The sequence below is a fragment of the Sarcophilus harrisii genome, chromosome 4 (assembly GCF_902635505.1).
Source record: "Sarcophilus harrisii chromosome 4, mSarHar1.11, whole genome shotgun sequence".
Classification (NCBI taxonomy): Eukaryota; Metazoa; Chordata; class Mammalia; order Dasyuromorphia; family Dasyuridae; genus Sarcophilus; species Sarcophilus harrisii.
The window spans coordinates 305,569,259-305,584,266 of NC_045429.1; the positions used below are offsets into that span (position 1 = coordinate 305,569,259).

The 15,008-nt window shown below is 36.7% G+C and overlaps 1 protein-coding gene across 4 annotated transcripts in view; it reads left to right on the plus strand.

The window, feature by feature from the left end:
* The first annotated feature begins 2,337 nt into the window (after nucleotides 1-2,337).
* RPTOR (regulatory associated protein of MTOR complex 1) overlaps nucleotides 2,338-15,008 on the plus strand; it is a 511,183-nt gene continuing 498,512 nt past the window's right edge. For 3 of the 4 annotated variants that reach the window (XM_031965593.1, XM_031965594.1, XM_031965596.1), the window contains exon 1: nucleotides 2,338-3,371. In XM_031965593.1, the coding sequence (XP_031821453.1) occupies nucleotides 3,210-3,371 (162 nt within the window). In that variant the 5' untranslated portion in view covers nucleotides 2,338-3,209. The remainder of the gene's footprint in view (nucleotides 3,372-15,008) is intronic. The other variant, XM_031965598.1, reaches the window with a different exon arrangement.

Sequence of the window (15,008 nt, forward strand, 5' to 3'; positions counted from 1 at the left end):
CCAGTCATCCAGGAGGGTCCTGTACTTAGAGTTTCCCACTTTTCTGACCTCAGGCATAGGAAGTGGCAAGGGCCCTTGGAATCCTGGGGTAGACTTAACTCTATGCTTGCCTCAAACATTAGCATTGTTCAGTCATTTCTCTGTTATGTCCTAATCTTTGTGACCCTATATGGGATTTTTTGGCAAAGAAACTGGAATGGTTTTGTTATTTCCTTTTCTAGTTCATTTTACAGATGAAAAATTGGAGGTGAACAATGTTAAATGATTTGTCCAAAGCCACATAGTTAGTGTCTGAGACCAAATTACTTTTCCTAATTCCAGGCCTAGCACTCTATCCATTGTATCACGTATCTGACCCAGACATTATCTGTATGATATAAAATGCTAACCTAAAAATGCTATAAGAATATTAGCTTATTATTATTCTCCTACATTCTCTCTCCTCTCTAGAGTTTCATAACACTGTATTTTCTTGATTCTATTCCTACCTGTTTGAGTACTCCTTCTCTATCCCCTTTGTTATATGTTCATTGAGGTCATACCCACTAAACCCGGGTGTTGCCCTGGTCCTTTTTCTTCTTCTACACTATTTCTCTTGGCAATATCATCTCTGATGGATTTAGTTATCATCTCTATGCTGATGACTTCATTTATTCAGCTCTCTAAGTTCTTTCTCCAATAATCTTCCAATAACCTATTAGACCTCTCAACATGTTCAAAACAGAACTTATTATATACTAAACTCTTCTCAACTTTCATATCAATTTTGAGGATACTGCCATTTTCCCAAGTCAACTAGGTTCTGAACCTGACTTACTTGCATTCACTGTACTTTTTCAGTCTGTTGTCAAATGTTATCATTTCTATTGTCCAGTTCTTTCAGTCGTATCTGACTTCTTATAACCCCATATGAAGTTTTATTGGTTTGCCATTTCTTTTTCAAATCCATTTGACAAATGAGGAACTGAGGCAAACAGTATTAAGTGACTTGCCTAGCTTTACACAGCTAGTAAGTGTGTGAAGTCAGATTTAAACTCAGGGTTTTCTGACTCCAGGCCTGGCACTCTATCCACTGTGCCACCTAGCTAACATTTCTACTTTCATATCATATATACATATATACATACAATATTAGCTACTCTGATGCAAGGCTCATCATCTCATTCATATATTGGTGCAAAGAGCTTTCTGGCCTGCTTCAAGTTTTCCCTACTCCAATCCATCCTTCTCTCCATTTTCAAAGTGATTTTACTAAAGGGCAAATATAATCATATCCTTTCCTTCCCCCATATGTTATTCAATACTTTTTCAGTCATATACAACTCTTTGCTACACTATTGGGGGTTTCTTGGCCAAGATAATAGAGGGATTCTCCAGCTCATTTTACAAATGAGGAACTGAAGCAAACAGGATTAAGTGATTTGCCCAGGGTCACACAGCTAGTTAGTGTCTGAGGTCAGATTTGAATTAAAGGAAGAGAAGTTTTCCTGACTTCAGGCTCAGTATCTTGTCCTTAAGGTCAGAGACAATTTTTTTTGGCCTTTTGTAGTATTCCATTTGTGAAATTCTTCCCCTCCCCCAAATATACATAATACTTGCTTAACAGATGCTTCTAGACTTGCTTGAATAAGGAGAAATATGGGAGACAATGAGGGATGAGGTCAAAAAGTTTTGAAATGTAAGATGAAAAAAATTTCCCTCCAAGTCTGAGTCAAATAGTATTCTGACCTTAGTCTGAGTGGTTGATCCTTTTAGAAGCAAATGAACCACTCTATTTCTTTACAGTGACAACATGGGAGGAGATGGGGAAAGGGGACTGTATTATTAAGGACTTTTTTGAATATTTTATTCTGCTCATGTATATGTATGTGCGCGTGTGTGTGAAGACATTTTCCAGAAGGGTGAAATAAATTGTTCCAGGGTTTACTGGCATCACCAGTAAGCCATCATAGACATTTATGTCTTGGTTTTCTTTCATTAATACTTTCCCAAAATAAAACTGTCACAAGCAGTAGAATTCTTTAAAGATGGGATTCTGGATATTATCCAAGTTTAAGACATTTTTTGTGAATTTTGTAGAAAGATGGTCACTAAATTTTCCATCTTAGTACCTAGCGCATATTTAATAAAAATCTATCTACTATTCATCTATATTTCCGTCTTCCCACAACAGAAAAAGAATAATAAAGAGAAAAAAAAAGAAAATGTATCCCTTAATATTATTCTACTGTTCCCCTTGATCACTGAGATGATGTATGGCAGTAGTACGGATCTTTCCCTTCCTACTGCTGGAGGCGGACAGCTCCAGGAATTTCCTGAGAAAGTTTTCACCTCTGGGGGCTCCGTAGATCGCTATGCATTGTGGGCCTTGGCAATATGGCGTCCCCCTTGGTGTGCTGGTGAGCGGAGTTTATCTCTCTGTCTCTGGACAAGGAGGGGAGATTCCTCAACCTAAACGGTCTCTTTCCCAGTCGTCTAGGAGGGTCCTGTAGCTGGCGGTCCCCACCTTTCTGAGCTCAGGCCCGAGGAAGCGGCGTAGGCCCTTGGGCGGAGACGAACCAGGCCTCGGGATCCCGGGCTAGACTTGAGGAAAGCCTCCCGAAGGCGGACGCTATGGGCCGATCTTGGCTTCAGCTGCAACTGCTGCGGAGAGTGCGGGGTCCTCAGGGTTGAGAGGCAGCCCGCAGAGGATCCCCGCCCCGCGTTTCCCCTCGCCCAGCCTCAGCTCGTTTCTTCCATCCGGCGGGCCGGCGGGCCGCAGTCCGCTCTAGCTTGCGACCTTCCCGCCCGCCTTCTAGCGATCGGCTGGAGGCCGATCCGGCCGCGGTGGCCTGGAGCGGGGTCGTCCGGAGGTCCGGGGGCTCCCACGCTTTTGACAGCTCTATTCTAAGCCAGTCCGGAGCCCGACCCCCCAGTCATCGGCGAAGCCGGAGTGGCCTGAAGTCCGGGGGGTGTGGGGCTTCGCGGGCCCCCAGTGCGCACCTCCCCTTGCTCCTGGCCCTGGGGTTTTCCGTCTTCCCGCGCGGAGATAAGCATCGGGAACTTCGCTCACCCCCAGCTCCATACTGGGACGGCCTCACCGATCCTCCCTTTCCCTTGTCATCCCCTCCCCGTTCCCCTATTTCATCCCGTTTGGTGCCCACAACTCTTTAAGGCTGGAGGTTCTCGAGCGTTTGCTGCCCAGGACTCCCCCACCTCCTCCCACCCTCATGGAGTCCGAGATGCTGCAGTCGCCCCTTCTCGGACTTGGGGAGGAGGACGAGTCCGACCTGACCGACTGGAATCTGCCTTTGACTTTCATGAAGAAGAGGCACTGCGAGAAGATTGAAGGCTCCAAATCCTTGGCCCAGAGTTGGAGGATGAAGGACCGGGTAAATAAATGTCCATTGCACCTTCTTTAAATGTTACAATTTTTCCCTCTGGGGAACTCAGTTTAGTCTTGTAAAGTCACAGGGAATATCCAGCATTTAGTTACTATTTTATGTCTTACCTACCAGTCACATTATATATATATATTCTCCACCTGGCAAGCAAGGAGTGCTTCAGGCTCTAGGTTTGTTTTTTTGTTTGTTTGTTTGTTTGTTTGTTTTTAAAGAAAGATCCTTCCGAAAACCAGTATTTTCTTCAGAGGACTGATAAAGTTAAATTAGAATTCATATAGAAAGATACTTTATGGTTATCATTTTGTATACAGCTCAAGCAACTTATTCAATGCCATTCTGACATTGAGAAGAGTCAATTACAAACTATAAACTAATGCTTATCATTAGATGGCTAGTTTACTTTTTTTTACTTTTACTAATTATTAAAATGAAAAAGTAAATATTATGTGGTAATCACATGGGGCCACAAATAAATTTAAGTTATGGAAAATAGAGCACTGCCAGAGATTAGTAGATAAACTTATTTTCAAGATAGATAAGAATTAGAGCTGTGATTTTATTGCTATAGGGAACTCCTAATTGAGGAAAATTCAATGTAGCAGTGCAAGTTTACACTTCTGCAACTTGCATAGAGCACTGAGAGGTGACTTGATCTAACCAGTATGTTGTAGAGGTGGGTCCTGAACCCCCATATTCCTGGCATCTCTATATTCATCGTTCCGTGCAGCCTCTTTGTTTTCAAGACAATCAATTTTAACATTCTAATTAATATGTTATAACTCCAAATTTTCCATATTTTACATGACCGGAAATTGGAGAGAGGACTTCCTATACAATGAATTAATTAATATGGTGAATTGGAGTGCCAGGCTACTATTTTCTGGTGAAGAGAGAAGACTACTTATATTGGCAGTGACTTTGGGAGGCTTCCAGTGGGAAGGAGATGGATTAGTCTGCTAGTACTAGTCTATCTGATGATATTCATATGCTTTGCATATATTCATAACTTTCATCATAATAATCAAAGAAAATGAATTGGACTATCCATTTCCCAACTTCTTTTCCCTATTCACTTAAATTTGATTTCACTATAGGTGAAATCTTTAGTATTCCCTTAAACATATCAACGACAAATAGGTATAAAACTATATTGGGAAAATTTTCATTTATTAGTCATTGGTAATATTGGCATTTTATTTTTTTATTTATGAAATAAGTGGAAAAGGTCTTGCATGATTCAGAAAATAATTTGAAGTATAACTGAAAAGATCTCAGGAATTTATGGACATTTTGTGGAGTTAATGTATATCCTTGATACAATTTAAAGGCTTCATAGTTCTTATGATTGCTGTGAGTTGTTCAATAAAAATATTTTGTAAAGCAAATCCATCTAATTTCTTAAGCATAATCTTTGTGCATCTAGCTCTTTTCTGAAAAAGCATCACATCTTGACCGAAAAAGTCTTAAAGAGTAGTTTTGTTGTGAAATGTAGTTACTGCTTTAAGTTTGCTTCAGCTGCCCAAAAATAATGTGATTTCTTTTGATTTTGATTTTTTAAAACTAAAATATTAAATGAAAAAGGCAAAACTCCTTAATAAGCTCTTTTTTGAATACCAAGAAGAAGAATAAAAATCCTATAGTTTTAAATATTTTACTAAAAAGAATAAGGAAGTCTAGGAAGAAGATAAGTACATGTTTGGATCTCTGGCTGTGAAAATAGTATGCACAGAAAATTTGTCATATCTGACCTTTTGAAATAATTACAAAATCTAATAATATCTTTCCATTCAAAGAAGTCTTAGGAAATCAGGCTTATGACTACTCTCCCACCAGCCACTTGAGAGGATGTAACTTAGAGAAACAACTGTAAACAATCAGTGTAGTTCCAGGAATACAGGCCAGACTATTCCGTTGTGCTCTAAGGTATCTTTCACCATGGTTAATTGAACATTATACTCATCAGAGTCTTATTAAGTACCTAACTGCCCTCAGGTGCATAGGATCACACATTTACAGTTGGTATCAACCTTAGAGCCTGTTTAGTCCAGCAAGACCCAGAAAGGAAAGTAATATGGCATGGTGCAGAATGGGATGTAGATCTCTGACCTGACAGATAGACACATGCCTTTGTGTAGGGCAACTATGAAAGTAATAGAACAAGGGGAGCTAGGTGGTGTAGTGGTTAAAGTACCAGCCCTCAAGTCAGGAGGACCTGAGTTCAAATCTGTCTTCAGATATTTAATACCTCCTAGCTGTGTGACCCTGGGCAAGTCACTTAACTCCAATTGCCTCAGTAAAAGAAGAAAGTAACAGAATAAATTTCATAATGAAGATATTAAAGGAGCCATTACTTTATAGTCACAGGTTATATTGGGTGTACCAATTCATACTGGTAATTGCATGATAAACTTTTCTAAAGGTAAGTTGGAGGAGGAGGTATAGGTATACGTATTGGATTGAGAAAATAGCTGCAGGAAGCTTGAGCTTGTTGAATGGAATTTACCAGCTCTTTTTTTTTTGGTAGGGGGGAGGGTGAATTTGCTTATGTTAATTCAGGAAAGAGGCCCTCACAAGTGACTTTAAGGGGCAAAAGAATCTCAGGGTGTAGTTTATTGGAGGGAGTCCCTTTAGGAACAGTTAAGGGAACTAATCCTGTAATATGTACAATATAAAGAATCTCTTCTGCCCAGACATGTGACAACTGATACTGCTTATCTTCACCCTGGGAATATTCAAATGTAATCCTAACTTTAGGTTTACTGTGCTCTATAAAGGCTCCTGTCTTATATTTAGACATGTGGCTTGAATTAGGAAAAATAGGAAATTGCTTTTGTTATTTCTGTTGACAAATTAGATATTTATGAAAAATAACTCCCATAATGAATTATTGGTGAAATTTTTTTCTTTTCCTGGGACATTCATTTTCCCAGGTCCCTTCCCCATTTTTCTCCCATCTTGCATCATAGGTTGATATTTGAAAGCTAAATTTAGTGTAATGGATCTTACAGAAATGTCAAAAATTTTGTACTATAATTTTTTTCACTTTTCTGTTGAAGGATTTTTCGCTATCACCATACTCTCATGGGTTGCATTTTGTCTAGGCACATAAAATGGGAAAACCTGATGCTAAAGTGTTCTTTGTGAGTTCAGAAATGAATAAGAGCATTTTTTCCCTCTCGTTATCACTTTGTAGAATTTTAAGGCTGGTATTTTAATAAGAATGCAGGTGGTTATATATAGATGGATCATGAGATCATAGCTAGAAAAAATTCTAGTCCAGTCTCCCTCATTTTACATAGGAAAAAACTGAGACCCAGGGAGATTAATTGACTTACCCCGTGTTACAGTTAGTAAGTAGTAAGCATTGGAGGCAGAATTTTCTTCCATGTCCTCTCTTTCCAGAGCTAGTTCTCTTCTTGTCTATGCCAAAAAGCTTGTTCTTTACATCTTTTATTCTTAAGGGGGAACCAAGAGTAGTATAATAAAAGCCTAGGAAGGAGAAAATATCTCTTTGGGGGAGACAGTGATCATTAGGATCAAATGTTATCTTTGCTGTGCTGCCTGTCCACATTAACCTATGGTTTTTTTTATTCTGTTCACCTTTTATTTAAATAGACAAAAATTCACTTTGTATGCACAGCACTTGTTCCAGTGGGGCTACTTTTAACATCTTCTTTTGGAATGATTTAGATACTTAGGAAATGCTATTTCTGTGAAAGCATGACATAATATGTTAATGTTTTAATTTTATTTTTAGAGATAAGAAGCTGGCTGACATCAGATGCTGGTAGTTGCACCTTTGTAGAGAATTTAGAACTGTTAGAGGTAGAACAGGAATGCACATGAAACTTAAGTGATATTTTTTTTTTTTGAAAAAAGAAGATAATGATTTTTTACAGGAGCTAAATATAAAATTTCTCAAAAAAGTTCTCTTTTTTTCAAATTAAAAAAAAAATCATTGACCAAATGCAGATATTCTTAATTTTAGAATTAAGAATTCAACTATCACTTTCAGAAAAAACAAAATGAAACCCAACATTGAATTTTTCTGTTTCCTTATACTCCATTCTTAACTCACAATACTTACATGCAGAACAAAGTTCCTGATGCATAGTAAAAACTTGATAAATTCTTGTTGATTGACTACTTCAGTCTGTTAGGCAGGCCAGAGATAAATGAAATAATCAAATTGGAGAGACAATATGTAGTCATATGAAAAGTTAAGTAAAAATGTAATATGATAATTATTAAAACACAGTTGAGTAATACTATAAAGAAGACTGTTTGAAGTTCCAAGAATTGAACATATAGAAAAGACTTATGAGATCATTAAGTTGATTCTCAGTGCTTAGTGCAGAAGTTCTTTCCTTATGGCTGTTGTAATGTCAGCATATTTCTTCAGTATATTTCATTTACAAATTGTCATGCTTACGAAAATTACCTCTTGAGCTTTGAATGGATTCTAGAATCTTTTAAAAGCTAATTCTTTGGTATAGGAAACATGTAGGTACATTTGGCTATATTTGCCTCATGCTTTATGCTTGAATTAAGAGTTAATGGCATCTTTTTAGGATATAAGTTCCCTCTTATTTAATTCAGGAGTCTCTTCAAGACAACCCCTGACCGATGATTATCTAGCCTATACTCTAATACTTCTAACAACATTGGTAGTTAAATTAAGTAGGTCTTTATATTATAAATATATACACTACTGAATAACAATCCACAGACTTCACTTTCAGAGGTCAAAGCTATTATCAATCAGTGGCCTCTTTTACTTTTTTAAACATACACACTTTTAAAGGCCTGAAAGTACTTTGTGTGTCAATTAAAATATCACATTTCCTTTTTTGTCCAGGGAAATTACAACGGCTGGTTCTGCTTCCTTTTTTCCACTTGTTAGCTACTATATTTATCTATTCTAGGTTAAAATTGATGATGTCACATTTAAGTTTTCATGAATTGTAGCACAATTGAAGTAGTAGAAAAAATAGCTGTTTCACATGGTAAGCCTACCAGTTAGTATGAAGCTAATTATCTTGTTTTTAGATCAGTCAATTCACTTTCACCTCTTCCTATTCCATTTTCTTTTCACTTTTTTTGTTGTACCATTTGTCAGTGTCTTCACTAAGAAGATTAGGAAAAGAAATATTTAATAAGTAACAAGTTGTTACTTGTTAACAGTTCTCAGAAAATGTCTGATGGAAAGAAATTGAAACTGTTAGTGAAAATAAGATTTATTGGTGTCTGGCTTGAATTTATGTTATCCTTAGTCTCTTTTACATGGATGACTGATAGATAATTAAAACATTTTTAATAATATTAACTCAACAACATGATGATGTTTTATGATGTCTTTAAATTTTTAAAGAACTTATTAGAAATTTGCAAACATTTTAATAATATTTTTCTGTGCAGCAACAGAATTATACTGTTTTGTTTTTAAAATTTATTTATTAATTTTCAGCATTTACTTTTATAATATTTTTATTTCCATTATTTTTCGTTCCCCCTTCCTCAAGACAGTGATTAACATATACAATCATATTATAAATATTTCCAAATTAATCTAATTGTGAGAAAAAATTTAGAACCAAAAGGGGAAAACCCCAAGAAAGAAAAAACAATTAAAAAATGAAAATAGTATGCTTCAATCTGCATTGAGACTCCATAGTTCTTTCTCTGGATGTGGATAGCATTTTTCACCATGAGTCTTGCTGAGAAGAGATAAGTTATTCATAGTTGAGTGTCACACAATGTTGCTGTCATTGTGTATCATGTGCTTCTAGTTCTGTTCACTTCACTCAGCATCAGTTCATGTAAGTCTTTTCAGGTTTTCCTGAAATCAATCTGCTCAATATTTCTTGTAGAATAGTAGTATTCTATATCACGATTTGTTCAACCATTCTCCAATTGTTGGGCATTTTCTCAATTTCTAATTCTTTTCTGATGAAAAGAGAACTACTTTAAACATTTTTATACATGTACGTCCTTTCCTCCTTTTTATGATGTTTTTGGGATACATACCTAGTAGTGGTATTGATAGATCGAAATATATGCACAGTTTTATAGCTATTTGGACAAAGTTTCATATTGCTCTCCAAAATGGTTGGACCCCTTCACAATTCCATCAACAATGTATTAGTATTCCAATTTTCCTATATTTTCTCCATCATTTATTATTTTCCCTTTCTGTCATATTAGCCAATCTGATAGTTGTGTATGATATTTCAGAGTTGTTTTAATTTGCACTTATCTAATTCATAGTGATTTGGAGCATTTTTTTATATGACTTTAGATGACTTTAATTTCTTCATCTAAAAACTGCCTGTTTTTTTTCCTTCTTCATTCTTGTTCATTCTTTAAATTTTAAATGAGGCAATAATCATTTTTTTTGGGGGGGGGGTTGTTGTTTAATGATAGCCCTTCTTTTTTTTTTTTTAATTTTATTAATGTTTTTTTATTTACAAAACATATACATAGATAATTTTTCAACATTGACCTTTGGAAAACTTTCTGTTCAAAATTTTTCCTTTCTTCCTGCCATCCCCTCCCATAGATGGTAGGTAATCCAATACATGTTAAACAAAATATATGTTAAATCCAATATATGTATAACTATTTATATAGTTATCTTGCTGCACAAGAAAAATCAAATCAAAAAGGAAAAAAAAACCTGAGAAAGAAAACAAAATGCAAGCAAACATCAACAGAAAGAGTAAAAATGCTTTGTTGTTGTCCACATTCAGTTCCCACAATCCTCTCTCTGGGTGTATATGATTTTCTTCATCACTGAACAATTGGAGCTGGTTTGAATCATCTCATTGTTGAAGAGAGTGATGACCATCAGAATTGATCATCTTATAGTCTTGTTGTTGCTGTGTATAAAGATCTCAGGGTTCTTCTCATTTCACTTAGCATCAGTTCATGTAAGTCTTTCCAGGCCTCTCTGAAATTATTCGGTTGATCATTTCTTACAGAACAATAATATTTCATAACATTTATATACCATAATTTATTCATCCATTCTCCAATTGATGGGCATCCATTCAGTTTCCAGTTTCCAGCCACTACAAAAAGAACTGCCACAAACATTTTTACACATGGAGGCCCCTTTCCCAACTTTAAGATCTCTTTGGGATATAAGACCAGTAGAAACACTGCTGGATCAAAGGGTGTGCACAGTTTGATATCTTTTTGAGCATAATTCCAAATTGCTCTCCAGAATGGTTGGATTCGTTCACAGTTCCACCAACAATGAAATGATAGCCCTTTTTAAGGCTGTCAAAACATTTAATGTTTTTGCTTACCTTTTATTATCTGTAAAACACTAGGCTTTTTCAGGTGTCAATGCTGGGACTCTTAAAAGGTTTCTGGATAGGTTCTTGTTTTTTCTGAAATTTTATAAAAGCTCAGAATCCCAAATCCAATTCTTGAGACCCTCTTAAATCTTGAGAAAGATGATAACTGTCCACTTGTCTGACCACGTCCAAATCACAATTATATTCTCTGTCTTAGATCATCATTTCATTCATTTGCCAAGTATTCTTTCTTTCCTATCGAAATCTTTTTATGGCATTGCTAGGTGCCACAGGATGATTCAAAAGGAATATAAGATGCAGGCTTTATTCCTGTAGGATGGACTATCTATCTATCTATCTATCTGTCTGTCTGTCTGTCTGTCTGTCTATCTATCTACCTGTCTAATTTTTTCTCATTTATAGCTATATAGTTTTATGATCTGTAGCAAATGGTCTTATCTTTCCTTATGTGATTTCTCTGAGATAAGAGGTAAGGTCCTTAGCTGAGAGAATTGGAGAGGCTGATGCTGGCATGACAGGTTTAGGCAGAGAAGAGAAGGTTTAGAAAAGCCACTGTGGGGAATGGAATAGATACCCAGTTACAGAAGACTAAAAGGATTGTCTCACTGTAATGTGGACCCAGTTGAGATTAAATAACATAAATTTGTAGTGGACTCAACCTATGAGGTTGAGTGAATTTCTCCAGCTTCATTTAAGCAGTGTGAGAAATTGAATGGTAGCAGGAAAAAACGGGAATGAAGGGACTGAGGACTGAGATGGAGCTGAGATTGGGAAGGGATTGTAGAGATAATCTTTTACCAAAGATCCAGAAGTTCAAAGAGTTAAGTGATCTGTTTGAAGTCACATAGTTTGACTTTCTAACACAGATAAACTGAAGCCATTTGAGTTTATAATTCTTAGAGGAAGAAACAGAAAGAGATATAAAAGACAGGGAAAAGTCAGAGGTAAAAGAACAAAGTTAGTTTAGTTTCATGAAGCCAAAGCAAGGAGGAGTTTTAAGAGGGTATGGAAATGATTTCACTCTTAGTTGATTGCAGAGCACTTTATACTTATATAGTATACTATATACTAGTTGATATTATAAATAGAGATGGAATCCTGCTCTCTCTTATTTGTTTCTTAGTATTAGAATCTGATTAAGGAATAGAAGTTTTTAGGTAGATGGGAATAGTAAGGATAAATAACTTATTTTGGAAGTAAAAAAATAGAGTTGTAACCAGAAGGGGGATCATCATTAAATAATGGTTATTTATTTGAGAGAGATCTGTAAGTTTTTGAAAGGAGAGCAGAAAGAGCTGATGAAGAGAAGTGATGATTGTAGCAAAAAGGTCCTTTAAGAGTTAGAAAGAAATAAGATCAGGGTACAGATGTAAAAGTTAGACCCATAGAGTTAGGGCTAACTGTTTTGGAGATTGAAAGGAAGAATAAGCAAATGGATATAGTGACCAGAAAGTTTACATGGAGAGGGAAGAGGTTAGGTAAATTAGCTTATGGCAGATAGATTTCTCCAGTAAAATAGGATAAAGATCATTTGCAAAGAAAAAAGAATTGGGACTGGAATTTTAAGAAAATGTTAAAATAGTAGCAGGGGACCACTTGAAATTGTAGAGGATTTGTAGTGGATTAAGTCAGCTCAGTTCACTTTGCTTTTGGCATTTGATTTGTGACCAAACATAACATTGAACTGATGATCTAAGATTGAGGATTAGTGTGGTAGGTATGACAGATAGTTCATGAGTAGTGGTGAAAACGATATTGAAATGTCAACCAATAATGGAGTCAGTGCAGGAAGGGAGTACAGTGAGAGAAGGATGTGTGCTGGGTAAGGAAGGAGTATTTGAAATAAAATTTCTGGTGAAGGCCGAGAATAGGTTCAGTAGGCATGTAGATTGACCTAGGAGGTTTATAAACTGGACATGAACCTCAGAGAAATTGGATCTATGGTAACACAGTTGATAATGCTAAAGTGAAGGTCTGATGTATAATGTAAATTTAATGAAGAACAGACTTGACCTTTATAAAGCAGCTTTTATCAATCTGTTTTGTGAACATTGTGCAGAACAATGATTGTCTTGCTGGTGGAATAGCTTAGAAACTATTTAGTAACTATTCTTCAATAGTTTCCTTTTGTCTTCAGAAGGAACACATTCTGATGAACGCATTGAGAGGAATTGAACATAGTGGGTGTTTAATGAGGAATTGTTGAATTATAATGGGCTCTTTTAGTAATGAAAATTAGACTGGGAGAAAGAAATGATTTTTCTGTCTCCCAACAGGAAGATTATGACACATTTTTTGATATTTGGATTTAAAATTTTTAAATTTTCAAATTTGTGAAGATAAAATACTTTGGTTTAACAATCCTAATTCTGAAATTCTTTGAATTTATGACAGATGGTAATATGAATTCTTCTTGGGATATATCAAATATCTCATTTAGAGTATTTATTCTAATTAATATAAAAAGTATAATTTCTGGGGAAGGGCTAATATGAAAAACAGTTTTTTAGGGGCATCTAATTGGAGCAGTTGATGGAGCATCAGCTCTGAAGTCAGGAGGACCTGAGTTGAAATCTGGTCTCAGACATTTAACACTTCCTAGCTGTGTGACTCTGGGCAAGTCACTTAATCCCAATTGCCTCAGCAAAAAAACAAAACAAAAAAATAAACCAAAAAAAACAGAGTTCAATGAGAGGTGGAGCCAAGATAGTATAGTGAGCATAGAGGCTTGGAGAAATTCTTCCCCAGATCTCTCCAAATACTTTTAAATAATGACTTTAAACAAATTTTAGAGAATCAGAACCCCCCAAAAGATGAAGTGGAATAATTTTTCAGCTGAAGATGACTTGGAAGATTGGCAGGAGGAGTGTGTTACATCTGGGTGAGTCTGGAGTATAATCATAGCTCAGGCACCATAAAACTAGGAACAGGTAATGGAACTTGTAAATCCGCAGCAGTGCCTGTGCTGTCCAGATCTTCCAGTGCAGAAGTCAAGGACAACTCAGTAGGAAAGTTTTGGCATAATAGGGTATGAGGGAAGCTCCAGCTCAGGATTGGGCTTTGGGAGACACTGAGCTAACACTACCAGGATAACTATGGTAGCAGGACAGTGATGGTCTCCAAGAGTCTCAGCTTATAGAGAGGGGAGGGAGGAGGCAGGACAGATCAGAGGCAGATTGCAGAGACCTCTTTGTTGGCACTGTGGCAGGACTCTATTACTTTGCCCATATTCAGATTTTGGTAGTAGTGCTGGCTCACAATATAGATCCTTAGAAGGATCTCTGAAAACATCTGCACAAAAGCTGAAGCTTGGAACATTGCACCTTCCACCCTGGAAAAGGAGTCTATGAAATATGAAAGGAGGTACAAAAGCTCACTGAGGAAAATAATTACTTAAAAATTAAAATCGAGTAAATGGAATCTAATGACTTTATGAGAAATTGAGATACAATAAAGCAAAAAGAGAGAGAGAGAGAGAATATGAAATATCTCATTGGAAAAACAGCTGACCTGGAAAAGAAATCCAGCAGCAATAATTTACACATTATTGGTCTGTGAAGACCCAGTTAGCACCCTGGGTACCTTAGTATCAGCCAGAGTCAGGATGAGCAAAAGTCCTTGGGCTTTATTCTTGGTCTTTAGGGGTAGAAGTGAATTGGATGGGTGCTGTATCTCCATGACCTCTCCTCTTCATCTCCAGCCAAAAAGTGACTCTGTCTAGTCTTACTCCATCCCCTAGTCTCTCCTATAATTCTCTGTATATACCAATTATCAAGCCAGCACAGAGTAGTGGGAAGGGCCATTTTCTAAGCATATGCTTATAGAATATTGTCCAATTGGTAATTAGCCTTAAGTGCTCGGTTGTCTGAACTCAGTGCATCAACTCAAGAGTTTCAACCCTTTACATCTCCCACTTTCTTTTGTTTTAGAACCCAAGTGATCATACCATTCCTGACTTCTCAGGGAGGTGAGAACCCCGAAAAGGAGGTGATCACGCCCTCCCTGACTTCTCAGGAAAGGAGGTGAAAACACCAAAAAGGAGGTGATCATGCCTTCCCTGACATCTCAGGAAGAGAGATGAAAAGCATCAAAGGGAAGTGGGGATTGTTAGTGGGTTTCTGGGCTGAAGGGTCTTATTAGAAACAGATATGCACAAACCCATCAGCATGGGAGGTATTACACAAGCACATAGCAATAACGCACAGGCAATTAGTGATGATTCTCCCCATAGCCAGTGCAGGCTCAATGTGGTGTAACAAACATGAATTATACATGCATGTAGTGGTATAACAAACAATATAAA